This window comes from Nilaparvata lugens, chromosome X, assembly GCF_014356525.2.
Source record: "Nilaparvata lugens isolate BPH chromosome X, ASM1435652v1, whole genome shotgun sequence".
In the NCBI taxonomy this organism is placed as follows: domain Eukaryota; kingdom Metazoa; phylum Arthropoda; class Insecta; order Hemiptera; family Delphacidae; genus Nilaparvata; species Nilaparvata lugens.
The window spans coordinates 72,657,441-72,681,705 of record NC_052518.1 but is presented as its reverse complement, the minus strand read 5'-3'; the positions used below and the strand labels follow the sequence as shown (position 1 = coordinate 72,681,705).

The 24,265-nt window shown below is 33.8% G+C and overlaps 1 protein-coding gene across 1 annotated transcript in view; it reads left to right on the top strand.

The window, feature by feature from the left end:
• Positions 1-24,265, top strand: part of LOC111045568 (diacylglycerol lipase-alpha) — an 82,779-nt gene that overhangs the window by 20,460 nt on the left and 38,054 nt on the right. The window contains exons 2-11 of the mRNA XM_039442039.1: positions 901-1,057; positions 8,214-8,425; positions 9,963-10,064; positions 10,452-10,629; positions 11,301-11,385; positions 12,135-12,269; positions 12,938-13,140; positions 13,727-13,964; positions 15,626-15,703; positions 16,994-17,217. Coding sequence (XP_039297973.1) covers positions 963-1,057; positions 8,214-8,425; positions 9,963-10,064; positions 10,452-10,629; positions 11,301-11,385; positions 12,135-12,269; positions 12,938-13,140; positions 13,727-13,964; positions 15,626-15,703; positions 16,994-17,217 — 1,550 coding nt within the window. The 5' untranslated portion in view covers positions 901-962. The remainder of the gene's footprint in view (positions 1-900; positions 1,058-8,213; positions 8,426-9,962; positions 10,065-10,451; positions 10,630-11,300; positions 11,386-12,134; positions 12,270-12,937; positions 13,141-13,726; positions 13,965-15,625; positions 15,704-16,993; positions 17,218-24,265) is intronic.

Sequence of the window (24,265 nt, the reverse complement as noted above, 5' to 3'; positions counted from 1 at the left end):
TAGTTATTATATTTATATATTTTTTTTCTTGTAAATTTTCTAAGTTATTGTTTTCTTTTACTTTAGTTCATTGTTTATGATGTTGTTTAGTTGTAACTTAGAATTGTATGGAGGGTTAAGTGTAAGAGAGGGCCGGCTGCGCCCTAACTTCGCCCTCCTAGGTTTTTAATAAAGGCAGCGATTCAATTCAATTCAATTCAATTCTTCAGCCAATATACGGAGAGCTTGAAGGAAATAGTCAAATGTTTCACCTTCTTCTTGTTTTCGAGAAAATAACTTGAAACGATTGAATGCAACATTTTTGCGAGGCTCAAAATGATTGTCAAATTCTTTGAGCACAACTTGCAATGTAACGTCTTTACCGACGCTACCGAGATTGAAGGTAGGCCTATTATAAATCTCTAATCCGTCATCACCCACACACGTAAGAAGGATAGCAATTTTAATTTTGTCATCTTTGTCACTATTAACAGATGCAATGAGGTAGTTTTCTAATTTTTGTTTGAAAAGTTTCCAATTATGTACGGAATCTCCCGCTTTCAAATTCAATTGCTCCGGGGCCTTAAAACTCATTTTGTAGGTTATTGAATTTCACTACGCAGATTAGTACTTGGCAACTATTATTAAACTTAGCTAAACTTCGTTTCACTTCCGACACTTCTGACACCATGTAAAGGTTTTATTATTAAAACACTTATTCATTTGTATTAGTTTATTAGACATACCGTAGTTATTACATCACAAGTTACAACGAACATGTACATTATTTATTAGCGTTGTTGTGCCGCGCATTCTGCCAATGCCTTATGTATCATGAGCATGATATTCATATATTACACATAAGCCTACCGTTTAAATAAGGATAGTAATAATAAGTATACCTGATATTTTGTGTTACAGGGAGAAAAAAGGAGGAGGAGGAATAAGAATAGGAGGGGGCGGAGGAGGAAGGAAAGGCAACCATGCCAGGGCTGGTAGCATTTCGACGAAGATGGAGTGTTGGAAGCGACGATCTCGTCGTGCCAGGGGTTCTTCTCTTTCTAGTCCACTTCATATGGTCAGTATCTGTCAAAACCAATTAATTTCTTCTCCAACTAGCCTACTACTGAAAGTCGCTTTTCACTCCCCAGGACAGAATACTGAAGACTCGACTGCTATTTACTCCTAGGTGCTAAAGTAGTCCACCGTAACTATAATGCACTTGTAATTCCCATGGACTTAACAACATAACATCCAATTAACAACATTGAAGAACAACATAACATAAATATGAATATTATCTTCATAAATGTTCAATAGATATATATACAATTTTTCAATAAACTTATCTGAAAATATTTTTGTGGAGTGTGACTGTTGAGGATTATTCAAATCTTCTAGAATCTGCATTATTATTGTCTGTTACGTAGACTATTACATTTCTACATTATTTGATGAGGATTTGTCGTTAAATAGTAACTAAGAAATCAATTTTAATTCTATTCAGCATTATTCAACCTGTATAAACTACCGTAGTTGAAGGAGATCAAAGAATTGATTTTATTGATTGTAATGGATTTGCACAAACATAGGTCAGGGCTTTAGAGTATAACAGTTGGAAGTTAATGAGGATTATTGTATTTATCTCTTTGGACTGATTAATCAAAGATCGGAAATTGTATTTTCAATATATCCACCATATACTAGGCTTATGATGTAAACTGTATTAGAAATTATTATTTTTACAGTCAATTGTTTTATATTGGAAATTTAAACTACCAAAATTGGAATTTGAATAATTGAGTTGGAAAAGTAAATCAAGTCGTATTTGAATAATCGAGTTGGAAAAGTGAATCAAGTCTTATTTGAATAATCTGTTAGTTCCATATCATTATAGAATATCTCTATTCTCGAGCAGCTTGATAGGTCGATGTCCTGCTAAATTCTTTCGTGACCTCTGTCAACTGGTAATTAATTATCGTTGACAGTCATTGTAGGATGATTGATTCATTATGAATAATTAATAATGAACTTAATAGTAGCCTTTCCTATACTATGAACTGCAGATTTGGCTCTGCAGAAATGGGAGGACTTATATTTTCTATGAAGTGGTCCACTTTCGGTATTAGAATCTTAAATTATAGGAACAATCAGATGACAATACTAGTATTTTCAATGATAAGACTAATAGCATCAAGAGTTCAAGACCAAAACGATCTAGAACTATTTGCATTTAAGAACTTGTATTTCACATATAATTTTCATAAAAAAATTTGTTTCAAAGATAATTATAAAAATTTGGTGTGGCACTACTTTCCTTGCCATGTATTTTCAAAAATATATTCCACTAGTATGATACATAATCTTTCCAAGTAATTTTTTTTTTGAATATTGAAAATTTCATATAATGTTTGGCTATTTGGAAAAGTATTATTTTCTGAAAGGGTGCATCATCAAAATGTTCTAGGAATGTAGAAATTACAAATGTTTCATAATTTTTGATAAAAAATATTTTTCCTTAGCCACAGCTGAAATCCAATTTTGAATACAACATGTAGTCTTGATCTACTGTAAAGTATTATTTTATGCTTTTCAGTGAAAATTTCTTTATTTTATTCTATGAATTTGTTTATGTAATTATTTTTTTCATTTTCAGTTCCCATTTATAGCTTCTTATTTATTAATTAATTAAAGTTGTAAATAATTATAAGCCAAAAAGCCTCTGGTCAAATCAAAATCATGAAAAGGCGCGGAAATTGAAAAAGTCTCCAAAATTTAAGGTATGGGGCGGAGCTCTAACAATTTTTTGAGGCAGGTGGCTTTTGGCAGTTGATGGAGCTTCTGAAAGGCTTTTTCCATCATTTAGGCCTTTTGCTCAGTCAGCTGGAATATTTATTACATATGGTCGAAAATGTTTGTTGGTGCTCAAGGATGTTATGTTGTGTGTTGCAATACTTTCTTCATGTAGGTGGAAATGCAAAGAAAATAGAAAAATACTTTTTTCCTCCACCTACTGTCTAAACTTTACTCCCTGAAACATAATACTAAAGTGTCACTTTTTTGCTCTCGGTAGTAAAAAACAGAAAAACTCCCTAGGGAGGAAAAGTGACTCCATTTAAATAACATGGGAAGCATCTCTATTTTAGAAACTTACATTGTAATAGGTTAGAAGGTCTAAGCTTAGACCTTAGCTCAGATGAGGAAGCATATAGAGTAGTCATTAAATCAACTAAATTCAATATCTCAACCAGACATTTGATCAATATATGAAATTTATGTTTGTATGCTAAAATGATTACAAACTTCATATCACTATACTAAAAAAATGCATAATTTTTTTTATTCCATGTTATTCAAAATACCAGCCAACGAATATTCCTCATTAACTTATCAAATTTGAAACGGGATCTTCATCATAGCTGTAGTTGTGATGGCCATTGTTGTTACAACTTTTGCCGACAGATAGCGCATAGCACTGTCGGTGGAGAACTGTGATTACAAGCCAGCTGTTTCTGTTTACTTTTTAGATTATGTTGTAACACATTGTTTGGTCACATACGTTTTTAAACATTATTTTATTTGCATTTTTTATAAAAATGTTGGTGGAGGAAAAATGTTGTGTATATCACGAGTGAAAAATGTTTTCCTCCCTCAGGAAAATTGTTGCCCTCGGCTTCGCCTCTGGCTTCAAACTTTTCCCTCAGGGAGAAAAAACAGTACTTTTCACTCTAGATATACAAATAACTATTTCGGCTCAGGAGGCCTCAAAACGTACAGAAATCATGAAAGTAGGGTAACTTGATGATTTTGTGAAAGCAATACTCTCCTTACGAGGGCAAGGAAAGTAAAAAGCAAAATATAATACATAAACGGCAACTTATATTTTTTTATCCACTACTTTTTAAAATAACTACCTACATCAGTATATGTCATGAAAAAAAATTGCATGATATACTAGGGACATTTTTTCAGCCTCCGATTACATAATTATCATAATCTTATTAAGATACAGACAAGCCTTATGGGCGCAGAGCTGAACAGTTTGTCATTCTTACCAACGCCCTGTAATCGGTGCGGCCAGATCGTCAATTTTTGTCGAGTTATAGACCCAGAAACATTGCCGTCTCAACTCAGTCTCCCGACAAGTGCTAGTTGAGTAGCGTTATTAGTTTTGCAAGCAAAATGCGATAGTATGGCATAAATCTACCGAAGAATGATTAAGGTTTAAAGAGTCACCGTTATGAGATATTATATTATGCGTGAATGGTGTCGGAAAATTAAACACATCAGTTGAAGTGATATCCGGAATCGTTGTGATTCGTGACAACTCGGCCTCACAGTGAACCAAACGGCTTCTCCAGCATATCAATTGGGATAATTTCAATCACCCGCCTTACAAACATGAATTGGCCACTAGTTAATTCTACTTTTTCCCTAAACTCAAGACTTGACTTTAAAGGCAGAAGAACTTCAAAACTAACGAGGAGCTCCAAAACAAAGTCACAGCCCACCTTTATAAACTCATCTGGCGGCAACAGCCATTAGATTGTTTTGGTGCTCCTCGTTAGTTTTGAAGTTCTTCTGCCTTTAAAGTCAAGTCGTGAGTTTAGGGTAAAAGTAGAAGTTACTAGTGGCCAATACATGTTTGTAAGGCGGGTGATTGAAATTATCCCAATTGATATGCTGGAGAAGCCGTTTGGTTCACTGTGAGGCCGAGTTGTCACGAATCACAATGATTCCGGATATCACTTCAACTGATGTGTTTAATTTTCCGACACCATTCACGCATAATATAATATCTCATAACGGTGACTCTGTAAACCTTAATCATTCTTCGGTAGATTTATGCCATACTATCGCATTTTGCTTGCAAAACTAATCCCATGGGTTCATCCCTCTCTCCAGCCATAGCCTATCTCATTATGACTCATTTTGAAGAAGAAGCTCTCAGTAGAACAAAACTGAAACCAACCCTTTGGAAGAGATATGTCGACTATATCTTTATCATTTGGCCTCATGGTAAAGAAGAACTTTTCGAATTCCTCAATCAGCTGAACCAGATACACCCCAAAATACAGTTCACCCTCGAAATAGAAGAAGAAGCTAAACTACCGTTCTTAGACACTCTAATCACGAGAAACAAAAATGGCAGTCTTGAACACTCTGTATATCGAAAACCAACCCATACAAATAGATACCTGAATGCACTATCTCATCATCACCCCGCACACTCCTTCTCTGTAGTCAATAGTCTAATCTCTCGATCTCTTCATCTCACGGACGAAAAAAGCAAAGAAGAGGAGATCAAGACAATCAAATCCATACTGAAGTGTAATGGCTACAATAATAGAATAATCGAAAAATCATTGAAAAAACAACTGACTCCTCCAATCCCCGAAGAAAAACTCAAGGAAGAGAAAGCATTCGAAAAAACCGTCCTTCTTCCATACATCAGGGGTACTACCGGTCGTATTGGAAGAATACTGAAAAAACATCAAATCAAACCAGTCTACAAACCTCTCCAAACTATTTCGAAATTTCTAAAGAAACCCTTTCAGAAATTAGAACTAGAAAATCAGGGCGTCTATAGTATTCCCTGCCTGAATTGTGACAAGATGTATGTAGGTCAAAAAAATGGAAGAATATCAGCCAGGATAGAGGAACACAAATTGAACATAAAAAACAAACAATCCACTTCAGCCCTTTACAACCATGAAAAAAACACAGGTCACAAAATAAACTTTAAGAATTCAAAACAAATAGCCAACATTCAAGTTTTTCGGGTTAGGATTGTACGAGAGGCCATAGAAATAGAGAAACAAGGGAACCTTGACAAAAGAGATGACAGTACAAATATCTATTCCCTTTGGAAAATCATTCTCAACAAAGTACAAAAGCCAGACACTTCTCCGGGAATCCTATTCACCCAGCAGCGCCAGGCCGAACACGTGGAAGAAGGAGAGGGGAGGAGGTACTCCCTTCGACCACGTGGAAGAACTTCCATGGAGTCTTTTTAATACATTCAGTATATCATTGGCTTTGTTCTAATATGTGTTTTTTCGCGATTTATGCCAAAATAAACAAGTTAAGAAATTTACAAAAAATGTCACTTTTTATTTATGAAAGATATGGGGAATAAAATTTTTCAGTTTGGAAAGATAAATTTTTTGAATTTTTAAGATAAGTTCTGTTAATATAGTCGAAACCGTTTATGATCTGGAAAGAAAACGGAGTTAGCACTTTAACGACCCATAACTCGCTTATTAGACCACTTAAAAATTTCAGTTGCCACTTTTTCTCACTCTTATTAACAATTATATTGAAAAAGATTATCCAATTTAAATAATGAAGTATTGAAAAAGTGTACCGAACAGCCTAAAAGCATAAGTTAGAGGATTCAAATAAGTTCGGTTCATTGGTTTATGCTAGAGAAGGCTCCCGCAAATAACCTACAGCTCAGCTCATATCGTACATCATCCAGGGTATTAGTGCGACCTCTCTATTCTTATCTACTTTATTTTAACGTTTTGTTGTGTGTTTTGAGACGCCAACCACTAATTCTGAAGAGTCAAAACATTATCTCGAAACGTCATGTCTAAAAATACCTAGGGCTAGTACTCCATTCATGGCTGGGCCTAAGGCTTGCATGGTAATTTTAATCCTTGTTTGACCGTAAACTGTTGTTGTGCTATCGGCTCAAGCTATGAAAACGAGCTTTAACCAGAAGGCTCTCTAAACGTTCTCAGTCAATTACAGTGTTTGTTAGAAGAGAACTAGAAGGGGTGAAATTAAACTGTAAAAAGTTTTCCAGCAAAATTGTTCTACTATCTTGAATTACCAGTCCACAAAGATCCTCTTTTGAGTTGATATATTGTAATTTGATTGCTTGAATAATCTGAGTCTTACTGATTTATTTCGTGTTTCGGATGGACACGTTAAGCCGTCGGTCCCGGCAGTCGTTAGGTCATGTCAGAGGCCCTGAAATTGATCAGTTGCGACCTGAAAACTCTGACACCAGACCTGAGCCAGCCAGGTCACTCGATATTATTATTATTATACTGATTTATTTTATTATTCCAACTGAAGATGGTGTTCACATCAGTTCTGGACTTGGGCATGAACAATGAGAGAGATGATTGGGCGGTGATGTGCCAATAAGCTTTTTGCTTGTGCGTGGGAAATGAAATGAGAGATGATTAGATGACAAAAGAGAGATGATTGAGAAAGATGCATAGCCTACTACTGTTATGATGGACTCCAAATCTTTGAAAAATTATTTTAAAATGATATAAGTGAAGGATAATGTTACTGGACAGTTAGACATAAAGCGGCCACACTCACAACTGGAAAACATAGAACAACGAACTTCGTCTTAATTAGAATTTGACATTGGAATTTATTGCAAATAGTGTTACTTTCTTGTTTCAGAAATAATGCATACGCGATTACTATTCATTCTTATTCTACTTATTATTCTGGCTAAATAAACTAAGAATGAGAGATTGATTGCTTCGCTCTACTATGCCTTCAAATTGTTGTTGGTTCTTAGTGATGAGTAACTCTTAATTGTCATCCACACAGTGTGATAAGGCAGAGTGAACTGAGCCTCTAAACATCTTAAACTAATCTCATCATCTAGAGACTTGGAAGCATGTCTTGTAGTTAATAATATATCAATTTCTACACAGTACGGGAATAGAGTGAATTTTGAGTGATCTTAAATTCCATTGATTTATATTTAGGTCTAAAATCTATAATACTGCTTACAATTTTTTTGCTCGCAGCAATAATAGAATTGATTTTCCCTCACCTCATTTAGCAACACGCCTTATCTCCACTTTAATTCAATTGTAAACACTCTCAGAATTAAATAAACTTTCAGACTTTTTTGTTTGAATTCTGTGCAACTTCTCATTTTCAGTACGATTAATCTAAAACATTTAGGGGCGTTTGCACAGTCAAAGCTTGAACTCGATTCAATTAGCTGGTAGCTTAAACTCAAAATGGAACACATTATAACAAACTAGACTTTATACGGATTTAATCCAGTTTAAAATGAAATTTTGTTTAAACTGTCACTGTGCAAACGGCCAGTTTGTTGACTAAGGTCAACTTCTTTTTATTAAATTTCATAAATGATCAGCTGAGTGAAGTCATCCTGTGTTGAAAATAAACCTCTACATAAAACTTTGTTCTCGAAACTTGTTTATTGTACTTTTCAACATATATTTCAGGCTGATTGTACTGTGCGGTGTTCTGTATGTGGTGGAATTTGATCTGAGCATGCGCTGTATATGGATGCTATGGCAGCATTGTTTGGGATATGCTCTCATCCTACTCGGATCAGCTGTTCTAGATCTCATGATCTCATTTGTGGCCATGCGAGGCGGCATTCTTGAAGTTGAGGCACGAGCTCCCATGAGATACCTCATCTACTTGAGATTGGGTGAGTGAACTCAAAAGAAATTCCATAGAAACTTTGAATCCTGTATGCTACAGTATAGTGAGGAACACGTTGCAATGGCAGTGGGGAAAGATAGGAGGACAACGTTCCAATCCTCTGTCTTGTTAATGCCTTCTATGGAGGGTAACTGATACCGGTTTATTGATGTAATAATATTAACTGTTCATTCTTGTTTAAAATAATCAATTATATTTCATCTAGCAAGAAATTATATTTTCCTATGATTTCATAATGAATTTTCATAATCAAGATTAAATATTTTGTTAATTAATTATATTTCTACATTGTTAAAAACAATCTGGCAACAGAGCAAAGCGAGAAAGAGATAGCGCTATTCGCTTTGTTGAATGATAGACAAGAATAACAATATAATTGCTAATTAAAGACTGCCATTATAACGTGGACCAAAGAAGAATCTATGGACCAGTTTGCGAGGATGGACAATGGCGCATAAGTACAAATGCTGAATTGAAAGAGATATATGCAGAGCCCCAACTATCGTCCCACATAAAATTAATGCGCCTCCGATGGGCAGGGCATGTGCACAAAATGCCTGAAGCACGAGTGCCAAAGGAGACCAAGAGAGCGATGGGAGGATAGGGTGCAGAAGGATGCTAATGAAATGTTGCGTGTAAGGGGATGGAAGAGAGCTGCATTAGACCGAGATGGATGGAGGCGTAGTTGAGGCGTAGCGATGGTTGACTCCAGAGCCCGATTTGGGGCTGTTGCGCCATTGGAGAGAGAGAGAGAGAGAGAGAGAGAGAGAGAGAGAGATTATAACGTGGACCTCACTATAGGTACTATAAGGACAAAGTTGACTTGGTGTAAGTTAGCACTTATAAGATATTATATTGTATAGAATACAATGTATTCCAGATCGAAGCTACGTTATTTAGCGAGTGTATATAGTGATATTGCACCTGATTGATATTTAATCAATATCTTTGTCTGACAGCTATGTCCTTTTCCACATCCGCACTGTTGCTTAATCGGTTTTTTCACTATGAATAAATATGATAAACTATCAAAATATTATATTCCAATTATGGAAATTTATTATTAAATCAAGATAAAATATACTTTCTCGGCGAATAAAATATATTTCATCATCATCAATAAGAATCCAGCAACCCTATTGTACTATCATCCCCACTGACTTTATAAAGAGTACTAGTGTAGTAGTGTGATTTATTATAATCATCATTATTTTATGAAAACGCACCTTTATTATAAACCTCTGCTTCAAAACTTTTGTCACAGATCAGAGTTCAAGTAGAATGCTCAGGGAACTTCTGGTAGTTAATTAGTCTCTCCACAAAAAAGTGTAAAAAAGTGAAATTGAGATAATGTGGTCACCTTTTTCATGATGAGTTGTGGAAAGAGGTCGTTATTGATAATAATTATTCATCATACTTCAGTAATTCTTCCTTTTTTATAGAAAGTTGATGAATGAACCATGTCATTTGTGAATTTCATTCCTTTAATATTTTAATTTCTCAATCAATACTTTGTTTTACAGGTGTAATGGTAATTGAGATGATATGGTTGACATTAGCTGTTATATGGCTATCAATTCATTATCAAGGCTGTCCAATAGAGGGTGCTAAAGAAGTGTTTTTAGGTGAGCAGATTTTTTAGTAAACTAGATTTTAGTAAATTTATTACTAAATTATATTATTTAATTTAAATTATTTACTTCAGTGAATTAAATTTTATTTTTTATTAAATTAATTTTTTCAATGAAAAATGTCCTGATCAGGTATTATTGAAAGGAAAAAATTCAATTAGAAACTTTAATACACACTCACCCTGTTGAATTAATATTTTTCAATGTTTCTAAAACTGATATTCTGATAAATGGAGAGTTTTTTAAATTATTTCAATTTAGTTTGAAATTATACTATTTTTCGTGTGAACATGTGAACATTTTCTTATTGTACTTCATTTATTACATTATTGTTTGTTATATTATTACGAGAACTAATTCAGTGATTAATTTTGACTGCAGGTATGGTGATATGCAGTTGGCTTGTAGTATTAAGTGTGATCTTAACAGCTTGGTGTGCATTTGACAGTGCAGGCCGTTCTTGGGTCAAAATGAAAAAGTTTCAAAGATCAATGAAAGAATCCGAGTCGAGGTTCCAGTATAAAAGATCTGGAAATCGAACAAGAAACTGGAGACAAAGGTAATGTATATTTTTATGAAGATCGCAGAATCGAACTACGCAAAGAGAATCATATTGAATTTTCACAGATAAACACTTAAGTATTTCCTTTGGTAATCTAAACTATATCCAAAAATAGTAGTCATTAAGACAAAAAATACACAAAAAGGTTTTTCACACATTGAGCACACAAATAAGCAAATACACTCAGTTTTTTGCATTAGACAACTAGGTCAAAGGATGGGATTATTATTACTATTAATTCAATCCTTATAGCTAAATAAAAAGACTGGACTTCTCTTTAAATCGCCCGTAGAAATGAAGGTTTATTAAGGATATTTTTTCAATGTCTTCGAATACTATGGTATTATCAGGTTTTCTTAGACATTGTATTTGTTGAAGTATTCTTCATAATGAAAAATGAATCACATTATAATTTGCAACTGAACACAAAGCTGTGCCGAAATTATTAACAAACTGCGTATCAACAGCTTTACACTTCACTAACATGTATCTAACTTACTAAAATTTCAGTTCCAAGAAAAAAGTAATAGCTTTATGAACGCTGTAGAAACTTAAATTGTTATTTGAAAATATGCAATAGTTCTATGATTCATTTATTCAAACTCGTTATAATCTGAAGCTCAAGTCAGCGCTAGAGTGAGAATAATTCAATTTTAAAATTTCTTCAGGAAGGTGCTGCGTGCTTATCAAGACAGTTGGGACCATCGATGTCGGCTACTTTTTTGTTGCATGAGAAACTCGGACAGAAATAAGGTAATATTATTATTTCATTCGTGAGCACGCTTTTGCGGATATATTTTCAAAAAGGGGCACTTTTATGAAACCTTCATTTCATTCTTGTAACACTGTATAACTGATTTATGAGCTTTCGCACAATACGTGTAGTCTCTAGGAGGAAATATTTTTGCATTCTCTCCAGTACTATATCTACCAGATCAATACTTCGACAAGTTTCCATAACTGACTTGAGTATAAGGCCATTGACTGTTATTATTATTGGAAGTATTCTCACTGTATTCAGCCCATACAGCTCAAATGATGGCTCCTGATATTTTCTGAGTTTCTCGTCTCTGGTCTTCTGAGCATTCTCATCCGATGGTACTGCAATTTCAACATCAATTATATTAGAAGCCTTCTTCTTCAGCTGATCCAATACTAGGATGTCAGGCTTGTTGTTCACTACTCGCCTGTTCGTAATTATTTGGACATCCCAGTAGATCTTGACATGAGTGAACTCAACCAGAGAAGAAGGCTGATAATTATAATATAAATATGCAATATTTCTAAACCTGATCTGGAGCTCCAGTGCACAATTTTTGCCACATTGGTATGGCGCAACTTACACTCTCTTGGAGCTAGCACTGAGCAACCAGATACAATATGCTGGATACTTTCTACTGCACTGTCGCACATCCTGCATTTGTCACTGATGGTCCTTTTATTCGAACTGTTGAACTTGTCCTCTTTCAGAATTGTAAGCATATAATTTTATCTCTTTTCAGAACTCATTTGCAGATATTGCCCGTTTACTATCAGATTTCTTCAGAGATCTAGACGTTGTTCCTTCAGACGTCATTGCCGGTCTTGTTCTATTGAGAAAATTCCAAAAAATTGAAAGAGAAGCCATTGTCAGCCAGGTAAGAATATCTGACTATTAAATGGTTACAGAGTGAACAGAATTCACATAATTGAAAAAATGCAAAACATCTATCATTGTGCATTTTGTATAATTTCAAGCGATTCGTTATTTATAATTTCATTTCAGTTCATTTAAACGGTCAATCTCTGAAACTTTAAAATGATTAATGTAATTGAATTATGTTGTCATGAATGTATTAATCTCTTAACTTTCAAGTATCAAGAAGATCCAATATGCTTGTTTTATGAAGTTACATTCTTAAGTGATAATTTGATTGATCGAGTACTTTATGTAGATTACAATATATACTGGCTTATAAACATTATATACAATGCTCACAATACAGCAAAATTATAGATGAATTTACATAATATAGACTAAGAAAATAATTATTGAACTGTATATGATATGAAAAAATGAATTTGGAATAACGATAGATAGTATTGTTATGCATTTACATAAATTGGCGGAGCTTTGGACTTATCAATGTCCATTCTTCGGAAAGAATATTAAAAATATCCTTTCCACTAACTCTCTACCAAAGAGTTTGAGGGAGAAAACTTCAGAGTTGAAATACTACTTTTTAAATGTAGATGTAGTGAATTTAAATTTTTTCATTCAAATATCAATGAATAACAATCATTATTCCCTTTTGTTGTATTTTAGAGAAAGAATGACACATATAGATATTTGTCAGGCGTGGCAGTCACATCCAAAACAAGGTTTCTACCGTTGGGCGATGCACAATATTACCAACATTTCCAAGCCGTTATTCACTACATGCATTATGCCTTGGCAGCATATGGGTGGCCAATGTTTCTTCTAACTCACTCCCCCACCGGTATTTGTCAGCTATGCACCAAACTCAGGTAACAGTTTCTTCTCAATATCCCCTCTTATTTCTAAAAACATAATTAAAAAGATTGTGCGATTCTTTTATCAGATATCATTCACTTCAGGTGGTCTAAAATATCCGGTCAAAATTAACCGATGTAGCACAACCTAACAAATTAGCTATACAACACAAGATAAATATTTGTCATTATTTTGGTTTTCTTGACATAGCTGCTTGAACTAAGCTCCTGGCGTAAGTAGGTACTGTGTACAAATAAAGTGGCGTAAAACTAGAAGGAATTCAGCAGCTCTTTGCGTCTACTTAAATAGTACCTATATAATGATAGAATGAGACTACAGAAAAATGAGTATACCTACAACATCAAAAATATAGACACATTAATTTTAAAGTTCGTCATTATCTCCACGATTTACATAACATTATCGTGTATGGTAGTTGTTGATGAGAAATTAACCTCTATAATAATAAGTGAACTATTTGATGAAGAAATAGTAGTAATGAATGTATATAATTTGAATTTATTATAGACCCTATATCTTTGTTTACTTTTGATGAATCATTTGTCAGTTTTTTTCTATTTGATTGAATTTTTTGCGCAGATGTGCCTGTTTTTCGTGCTGTTGTGGTCACAATGAGACAGATGAAGAACCTGTAGTGGTGGAGGACAATTGCTGTAATTGCAATTACGCAGCACTGCACAGTATGGTGTCAGCCGGCGATGTCTCCATTGAATATGCCACTTACCATGTGGACGTTGGGGAGACTCCTTTTTTCGTCGCCATCGATTATAAGAGGAGAAAAGTTGTACTCAGTATACGGGGCACTCTTTCAATGAAGGTTAATTATCATTCATAAATTCCAATAATTTCAATTCATTCATTTATTCATCATCCACTGTATTATGAAACACATCTACAATTGTACTTAACAGTACATTAATGATGTCCACATTATGTAAGGCACATTACATTCGATGATAGTGGATATATTCATGATTTACTTATCGTAATATACGGTAAGTATCAAACCTCAACATTTTCAATAGTTTAGTATTACTTCCATCATAAGGAAGTATAAAAAAGTTGATAATTTTCTATTATTATTCAAGAATATTAATGGGACTCCCCACAATTCAAGTCATACGCTAATAATAATTATTTATAATAAAATTAACCTTGAATAAGTGTGGAGGAGAAGAATAACTTTCATATGCCAACACGCGCTCTTCTATAGCTTACTTTTAGTTAGGCCTAAGCGTGTATCACTCGCACCAGCCTATACTCGTATTCTGAATAATTCACTTGTAATCATGAATTAATTAATTCTATGAGAATGATGAATACACTTGTATTTTTCCAATCGTCCTTGTTGAGATCAGTTAAATTTGTGAGAGATCAGTTCAGATTTGAGATCAGTTCGGTTCATAAATATAACAACAGCTTAATATTTCTCTTACAATGATGATTTGACAGGTTTGATTGGAGATCCTATTTGGATTGAAAAAGACTGAATTTCTGTCGCTTTAAAATTCTAAACCGCCATCTAGAACCCGTCATTTTGGATCCAAATCATTATTTTTCAAATGGGAAGGTGATCATGTGATGCATATTCTCGATCTTAGTATCATGCCTCATAGTATCTTTGAATGTAAATCACTTTAAAATAGTTTGAAATATTGATGTGAGAAATCATATATCACATGACCACCTTCCCATTTGAAAAATTGAAGTTGAGGATCCAAGATGGCGGATCATAATTTGGAAGCTACAGAAAGTTTATTTTAGAAGAAGAATGAGAAATAAACTTTATTTCGCCAAAATGCAAAATACAAAATCACTAGAAAATAATTCCAATTAATAATACAATAATAATTGAAATATACATACATAATCATAGAAATGAAAAATACATTGTACGCAATAAAGCACTGTATTCAAAAGACCTTGATAACAAGGTCACGTCCGCATTACAGGAGCATCATTGAACAGAAAAAATATAATCACGCATTAAACCTATTGTAAAATTATCCTTGTGATAGAAATATCAATTTGTTCCCCTACATGGGGTGGCTCGTTGGAGTAAGTGATAGTAGACGCGCCGGTCCAATAATCTAGAGAACCCGAGTTCGAATCTCGACCGGGGCAAAAATTGTTTGACCACAGCACAATCGGCCACCCCGTCTTTCGGAGGATACTATAAGCCGTTGGTCCCGACTACCTAAAAAGTAGTCATCTCTCATCATCATCCCTCTCACTCATAACTGACGCACAAGCCTAAGAGCTTATGTGGGCATCACCCTCAACCTCAGTATTGACATTTGCCTCACTCTGTAGGCTATAAGTTCGATCATAAAATTACTGTATGTGAGTATAGAATAAGAGAGTACTGGACAATTATTATCCATGTGAATATACAAGTGATAAACTGGACAAGTGATCCATTAGAATATTCATTACAAAGAGGCAACGTAATAAGTGAGCATTTTTTTTTTGTTTCAGGATGTGATTACAGATTTGAATGCTGAAAGTGAGACATTACCATTGACACCACCCAGAGAAGACTGGCTAGGACATAAGGTATATTCTCTCATTAAAATCTATAATGGTATCAAATTTAATTCATTTATTATCCATATAAGTTATATCCATCTATAGATATAGTATCCATCTCATTTAGTATCCATCTATAGATATTATATCTACATAACCCATATATGAATATAATTCACTGTAAGGTCAGTAGACCAGAACTACTGTGACCTTTCAAAATTGCAAACCTTAATTGATGATAATGATAGGTTACAAAAACTTTACGAATACTTTAATTTCAACTGAAAAGAAATTAGGCAGTCATGATTGAAATAAGTTCAAATTATACTCGAATCTAAACTCTTGAGCAATGCTATTTGTGAACGAATTTAAAATCGGTACCGGTATTACAATTTTGAATTTGAAATTGACGTGATAATTATTATTATTTTATAAGCTATATCTGTGATTGGCTCCGGCAACGTCTATTAAACGGAATTAATGTTAGTAAAAAATATAATACTTGTTGTTTTTGTATTTTATATTGAAAAGTTTTTTTTCCAAGAGTACTATGGTATTATATTTTATTGCTAACAAATCAAGTAGCCCTGAAAAAAGATTTTTTCAGAATTTATAGTAATATAAGATCCATTGGAAAATATGCAACATAGTACACTTTAAGTTTCTGTTCTCTAGACACGACATGTTCAGACTATAATGCCATTATCAAGTAGCGGCATTGGTTTGGCAAGGTTCTAACTGACATGTTTCCAGAAAATAAGGTTTTGATAGAGTATAAGCTATAAAAAACAGCTGATTATGATAATAAGCTGACTTTGAATGTGATAAAATTGCCAGTAATGAATTTATGAAAATTTCAAAAAAGGATCATAACCAAGTTGCTGTATTGATCCATAAAAGATAGAGTGACAGGAGCTCAACAAATGCCAAGAATTATGATTGGTGTAAATGAAATAAAAAATGCAGTTACAAAAACCAGCAACTGGTCCACGCCTGAGCCAGACAAGCTCCGCAATTCCTGGTTGAAAAGCTTCCCATTTTCTATCAATTGATAGCAAACCACTTTTCCTCATTGCCTGAGAATCCTGATAGAGTGCTGCAATTTCTTACCAAAGGAGTCAACTCATGACCCTTCCCAGTTCAGGCCAATTATTTGCCTTACACTTTACAAGGTTCTCATTGCATAATTTCCAAGGATTTCAAGAAATCTTCTAGTTAGAATCAAATTCATATTCTCAGACGAAAATGAATCTGCTGAATTAAGATCTGTTCAGTATCAATAAAAATTATGAATTATTTATTTTGTTTAATTTGCAGGGAATGGTCCATGCGGCTGTTTATATACGAGACAAACTGAGCTCTGAAAGTATCTTGACTAGGGCACTGTCAACAAGTATAAAAAAAAGTGGAGAACCTTTCAGCTTAGTTTTGGTTGGTCATTCGCTTGGTGCTGGAACAGCTGCTATTTTAGCCATATTACTTCGTCAGAGTCATCCAGATCTGCAGTGTTTCGCCTATTCGCCACCAGGGGGTTTGCTAAGGTACATTCAAGTATAGGCCTATCAATATAGTTTTCATATTCATAGTATCATAACTATTACTCATTGATTGGTGTGATAATAGTTATTTGTATATCTAGAGTGAAAAGTACTGTTTTTTCTCCCTGAGGGAAAAGTTTGAAGCCCGAGGCGAATCATTTTTAAAAACGTACGTGACCAAACAATGTGTTACAACATAATCTAAAAAGTAAACAGAAACAGCTGGCTTGTAATCACAGTTCTCCGCCGACAGCACTATCTGAGGGCAAAAGTTGTAACAACAATGGCCGCCACAACTACAGCTATGATGAAGTTCCCGTTTCAAATTTGATTAGTTAATGAGGAATATTCGTTGGCTGGTATTTTGAAAAACATGGAATATAAAAAAAATATTTATACATTTTTATAGTATACTGATATGAAGTTTGTAATAATTTTAGCATACAAACATAAATTTCATATTATATTGATCAAATGTCTGGTTGAGGTATTGCATTTAGTTGATTTAATGACTACTCTATATGCTTCCTCATCTGAGCTTAGACCTTCTAACCTATTACAATGTAAGTTTTTAAAATAGAGATGCTTCCCATGTTATTTAAATGGAGTCACTTTTCCTCCCTAGAGAGTTTTTCTGTTTTTTACTACCGAGAGCGAAAAAGTGACACTTTAGTATTATGTTTCAGGGAGTAAAGTAAGTACTTTAGACAGTAGGTGGAGGAAAAATATATTCTTATATAAAACGTGAGATTGCAATAATTATTGAAATTATATTGATTGAGTATTTCGGGTTACGGAAAGGAGACGAGGCCGCGCTACCTGTCCACGTATTGGGTATTGTTCAATAAAGGTACAAAAAGTTTTATCCTCCAACTCTCGACTACTATTCTCTATTATCCTTTGTTTCCGCTTCATTGACCTCATTAGTGGTCCCTTCTCATTTCTGGTAGGCACAGAGGATAAACAGATCTTGAAAACGATATATTGTCTGAAAATTTTGAATGAAAATCAGCTGAGTTATATGGAATCCCAATTAACATTACGCTTATGGAGATAGAAATCCAACAAGGCCGCCCTAATGCCGGCCTTGCTGGTAGCGAGAACCAACTCATCTTTTACTCTGCACCTTCATCTGTTACTTGTATTTTCTACAATTGAATCTAAATCAGTGATCAAGTACTTGTAATTGTATCATTCCCAATGGTTCATTTGATGGAACTCAACTTGCTCACAAACTGTATACAGACTAAGTTGAGTTATATACAATTCGATAATTATTGAAATTACGATTTTTGGTGTCCTTTTTAATTCCTTAGCTTTAACATAATGTCTATGTGTTGTGTTTAGTTTTATCATGCTCATTAAATATTATGGTCTTAGTTTGACTAAATTTGTACTTATCATCGACAGTAATGTGTGTGTTTATCCAATCACTGTAGGCTACCGCTGGTTTACAGCTGGAAGTGCATTTAAGTAACCAGACTGGTCCACCAATATATTCCTCGGAGCGGGAAATTTGTAATTCCTCAACAATAAGCAACGAAAGTATCGAAATTTAATAGAAATAGGCGACCGATAGAGGGTCAATAGAACATCTACCAGTTCATTAATTGTTTTCGGTGGAACCGGCTCATTTCCAAAACCCATTAGACTACTTGAAAATCCAATCGATTACAAAGAATTACTAAGAATTTGTCGTGTCTGGAATAATATAATATACTAATATTTATTTTTTACTAATATTTTTTTGTAATTACATTAATTAAATAATAATTGAAATTAGTAGACTACTAAGTGTCTGGAATTTGAATGAGAAGGGGGTTCACAATTCTTGTGAATTCTAAAATAGTTTATCAATGACAATGCAAATAATTTGCATTAATAATTTTGGAGTATAACTAAAAAATGTGAAAGTGACATTCACTTGCCAATGTAACCTAGATACATTTGGACTATTGTGTAAATTTTAATTGGAACCGTTTTTGGCTTTAGCATATGGCACTTTTCTAGAAAAGTTGTATAATTCTGAATGGATTGGATAAACAAATAAATTCTGTAAATAATAATCCATCCAGTTATTCAAAACCCTGAAGATTTTTGCAATAAATTGTACGGTATATACAGGTTGGGTGAAAAGTCCGAGAACTGCTACATATCTCATACACAAAGGTTAATGGTGGGAGTGATTGAGGATCCTACTCAAATTGAAAATACTACATTTCTATGACTTCCAAAATCTGGTCCGCCATCTTGGATCCGCCATACTGAATGCAACTTCATTTTTTTAATGGGAAGGTGGTCACGCGATACATGATTTCGATGCAAAATTTCAAGAAAAAAAGAATGGCGGGAACCGCATATCGATACCTCGAACCGTTCAGAAGATATTCACATTATTAATCAATACTATTCAAAGCAGAAAGGAGAGAAAAAGTCCGAGAACGGCTACATATTTCATACACAAAGGTAATTTGATGGTGGGTGTGATCGGGGATCCTACTCAAATTGAAAATACTACTTTACTATGAATTTGAAAATATGGTCCACCATCTTGGATCCGCCATATTGAATGCAACTTTATTTTTTAAAAGGGAAGGTTGTCATGCAATACATTATTTCGATACGAAAATTCCAGAAAAAATGAATGGTGAAAACCGCACATCGATATCTCAAACTGTTCAGAAGATATTCACATTATAATCAATATCACTTATGTATTTAATTTCTGATATGCATGATATTGATTAATAATGCGAATATCTTCTGAACGGTTTGAGATTTCGATATGCGGTTTTCGCCATTCATTTTTTCTTGGAATTTCGTTTCGAAATCATGTATCGCATGACCACCTTCCTATTTAAAAAATAAAGTTGCATTCAATATGGCGGATCCAAGATGGTGGACCTTATTTTCAAATTCATAGTAAAGTAGTATTTTCAATTTCAGAGGGATCCCCAATCACACCCACCTTGGAATCACAATCTTTTATGAGATACTAAGCCGTACTCATACTCTTTTCTCTCCTTTCTGCTTTTAATAGTATTGACAGAGAAAACTCCTATAATGAGAATAACAACGTAGTGCATTTATAATATCACGCATAAGTTAGCATAAGTTAGTTCTGCATTGTCCCACCAGATTGCATAAGCATGTCAACAGTCGCTTGTAACGGCTTGTAATGAGTGGAAGGAGAAAAGTGGGCTGGCATGGGAATATGGAAGGAGAGTGTCAGTCTTTTGATCCGGTTTTTTATAGCTGCATATGGCAGCCTGCCAGGCTTTCAACTCATTTATGAGGAAGCCTCAACAATAATATTGCAAGCACAACCAAAGGCCAATTAGTGGCCTATTATAAAAGACAAACAATTTCATTCCTTTGTGACATGTAGCTTTCTGCTCTGACAACTCTAGAGCTGAATTATGAATATATATAATTTCTATTTTGCTATAATCTGTTGATATGATAAGTTCTTCAATATGATAAGGAGAAGAAAAGGAGGATGATAAGAATAATGAGAAAAATAAGAAGAAAATATTATTTGATGATCATGAGTAGAAAAGAGTAGGATGAGATGATGATAATGATGATAATAATGATGATAATAATAATAAGAGAAGGAGGAGTGATGATGGGATATGACAGATAAGGAGAAGAAAGTGAAGAACTTCTGATCATTTTCTTTCCCTCTGATAATTATTATCCTTCTTCTCACTTCTTCTTCCACTATTATTCTCAGTTCTTCATCTTCTTCACGTTCTCTTCCTCTTCTTCCTCCATTCTCATCTTCATTTTCTTCTTCTCCTTATTCTTCTTCTGCTATTTCTTTGTTTCTTATTTTTCTCCTCCTCTTCTTCCTCCTCCTAGAAGAAAAAGAAGAATAAGAAGACACGAAGAAATAGCAGAAGAAGAATAAGATGGAGATGAATAAAATGAAGATAAGAATGGAGGAGGAGGAGGAGCTGAAGGAAGAGGAGGAGAAGGAGAAGACGAAGTAGTAGAAGAAGAAGAAGAAGAAGAAGAAGAGGAAGGAGAAGAAGAGGAAGAAAAAGAAGAAGAAGAAGAAGAAGGGGAAGAAGGAGGTGATGGAGTAGGAGGATGTGTGAGTGTTAATTATTGTTAACTATTATTAGGAGGAGAATCTCTTTTTTCAGAAAAATTATGGCTTCCATATACTTGATCAGGAAATAGTTTTCTGGTTGAATCTCTCTAATTAGAAACTACAAAAAAATATAAGGGTGAATATATATTATTAAAGCATGCATACCGCGTGGGGAATTTTCAGTAATTATTGAGAATTGTATTGAATACTTGCTCTCGTATTGTGAAACACATATTTCTCATTTATAATTTGTGAGAGGAATTCTCAAATGATACTTGTTCTCTTATTGTTAAACTCTCATTCTTTATTTTTTATTTGTGAAAAGGAAAACCAACTCTTCATGATCCAATAATAATGTATTTAATAAAAATGAATCATTAATTGAAAAGTATTCGTATGATTATGAATTCATACTATAAATACCCTACAATATATATTCCTTCTAAAAAAATGATAATTCTCTAAGACAAGTGGATTGGTTGAATGCCTGTTTGAAAGACTACGAAAGAATGACAACCTCTTCAACCAACTCGGAGGGCATTTCTATTCTAGAAATTAAACTCCCATACACTTAAAACAGGATAATGTGTGGTAAATTCCAATTTCTTCCAAACTCCACATTATTTTCCTATAATCGGAGAGAATAGTTGGGCATATTTTAAGATATTTTTTTAAAATTGCAATTTATTCAGTTTATGATGCTTTTATGATGTGAGTGTTATACTATCACCCCATACTCTCTTTTGTTCCATATTGGGGCTTTCTATCACATATAATGTGAGTGATGTATATGTGATAAAAATTATTTTTCTAGATTGTGCCTTGGTCACTGAGTAGAAATAATTTTGAAACCAAAGTTCTTTATCGAAAATTCAATTGAAATTCAATTGTTGATCAATCCAATTGATTAACAAACAAAATCATCAAATATATTATTATTACCATCTTCACGCTTACCATCTTCATCCATTGATTATCCACATTCTCTTTCCAAATTACTAATGGAATGCCCTGCACTAGCAACCTTTATTCTCTGCATCCGCTCTTGAATTCACTTTTATCAAATTAATCTTAGCTTTCCCTTTATATGTCTTCTGCATTGAGATTGGTATTAGAATCAATATTAAAAGAATAGAATATATTGGTTGAGCTTGCAGAAGAATATCACAATGAACAAAGGAAACAGCTCGAATATGTAAAACTTAATAAATAACGAGAAAGCTCAAGATAACTATTAAAGTATTCAAGCCAAGTCTAATTATTATGATGATAAAACAGTGATTGGAAAAATATAGGCCTATATTATATCATTCAAAACATTACTAGGAGAAATACATTCAGTACCTTTTTTCAACTTTATATAATTGTTGGGATATTAAAACTTTGAATAAAAAACCTCCAGTAGAAAACCTTTGAAGCCATTCATCTTTCCAAATGTTGCCAAATTGAATCAGAGAAATCTTCTATAATAATTTGCTATATTAATTCTATGATTGAATCTATTAATTCCTTATAGAGTATCTCTTCTCGTAGTATCAAATGATAGTTCTCTATCTCCAAACCGGTATGCCCTCACATTATCGAGCATTCTGGAAGATCTAAGAGTTCAAAAGTGAATTTCTAAAAAAAAATTGAGATAAATATTGTAGTTGTTGGTGGTACTTGAAATGTATGTTAAACAGCTCATTAGTTTAATAATAGTCCAGTTACGAGATAGTGAAAAAGGGCAGTTTTTATAATTAATTCCAAAAACGCAAGATTTTTCGGGTAATGATTCTGGAGTATTGGATATCTTTACAAAAGTTGACCTTATCGATTCTTTCAAAACTTTTCATCATCATCAAGATGTAGCTCTTCTTCTTTTTCTCCTTCTTCTGCTTCTTACTATTATCTTTTTGTCATCATGTTCTATTATTTATTCTTCTTCTTCTACTCAAAATCGTCATTTTATTCTTATCATCTACTCATCTTCTTCTTTTTCTTTTTTCTTCTTCCCATTGAAGAAAGAGAAGAATGGGAAGGAGTAGCAAGATAGAAATAAGAAGTGGTAGAACATGAAGAAGATAAGATAGTGGAAGAAGAAGGAAGAAATCTTCTTCTTCTTTTTTTCTTCTTCTTCTTCTTCTTCTTCTCTTCTTCTTCTTCTTCTTCTTCTTCTAGGAGGAGGAAGAGAAAAAGAAGAAGAAGGAGTAGCATATGAGAGAAATAAGAATTAGTGGATCATGAAGGAGGAGAAGAGGATAAGAAAGATAAAGATATACTATACAATAGTGATAAAAAATAATAAATATTTAGAAGATGATGAACTGAAAACTTCATATTTTCTTCTTCTTTTCTTTTTCTTATTCCTTTACTTCTTCTTTACATAGCATTCTCATTCTTACAGAACACAGAGTAATATAAATGATACAGTCATGATTCAGCTGTGTTTCCCAATCATCAGGAAAATGTTGGGATGAAATGCAAAGAAAACAGAAGGCGGTTGAATAATATTATTATCACAATAGTCCTATAATTGCTTCACATGTTGACAGGTGTCTGGTGCCGAGTTGACTGTGTGTGTGCATCTGTGTGGTGTGTGTGATAGTGTGAAGGAGTGAGGGGCGACTACCTGTCAGTGGAGTGGGTGATAGAGTTGTTGTGACGACGGAGTGCGGAAGGGGGGTGAGCGAGACCGGAGTAGGGTTCTGCGCGCTATCTACAATCTGGCAAAGGAAACTACTCGATTACGCGTGAACAGATAGTCCTATTCCGCTAGCCTTCTGTGCTATTATTAATTCTGTGGTATTGATTAATAATTTGAATATCTTCTGAACGGTTTGAGATTTCAATATGCGGTTTTCGCCATTCATTTTTTCTCGAAATTTTGTATCGAAATAATGTATCACATGACCACCTTCCTATTTAAAAAAATAAAATTGCATTCAATATGGCGGATCCAAGATGGCGGAC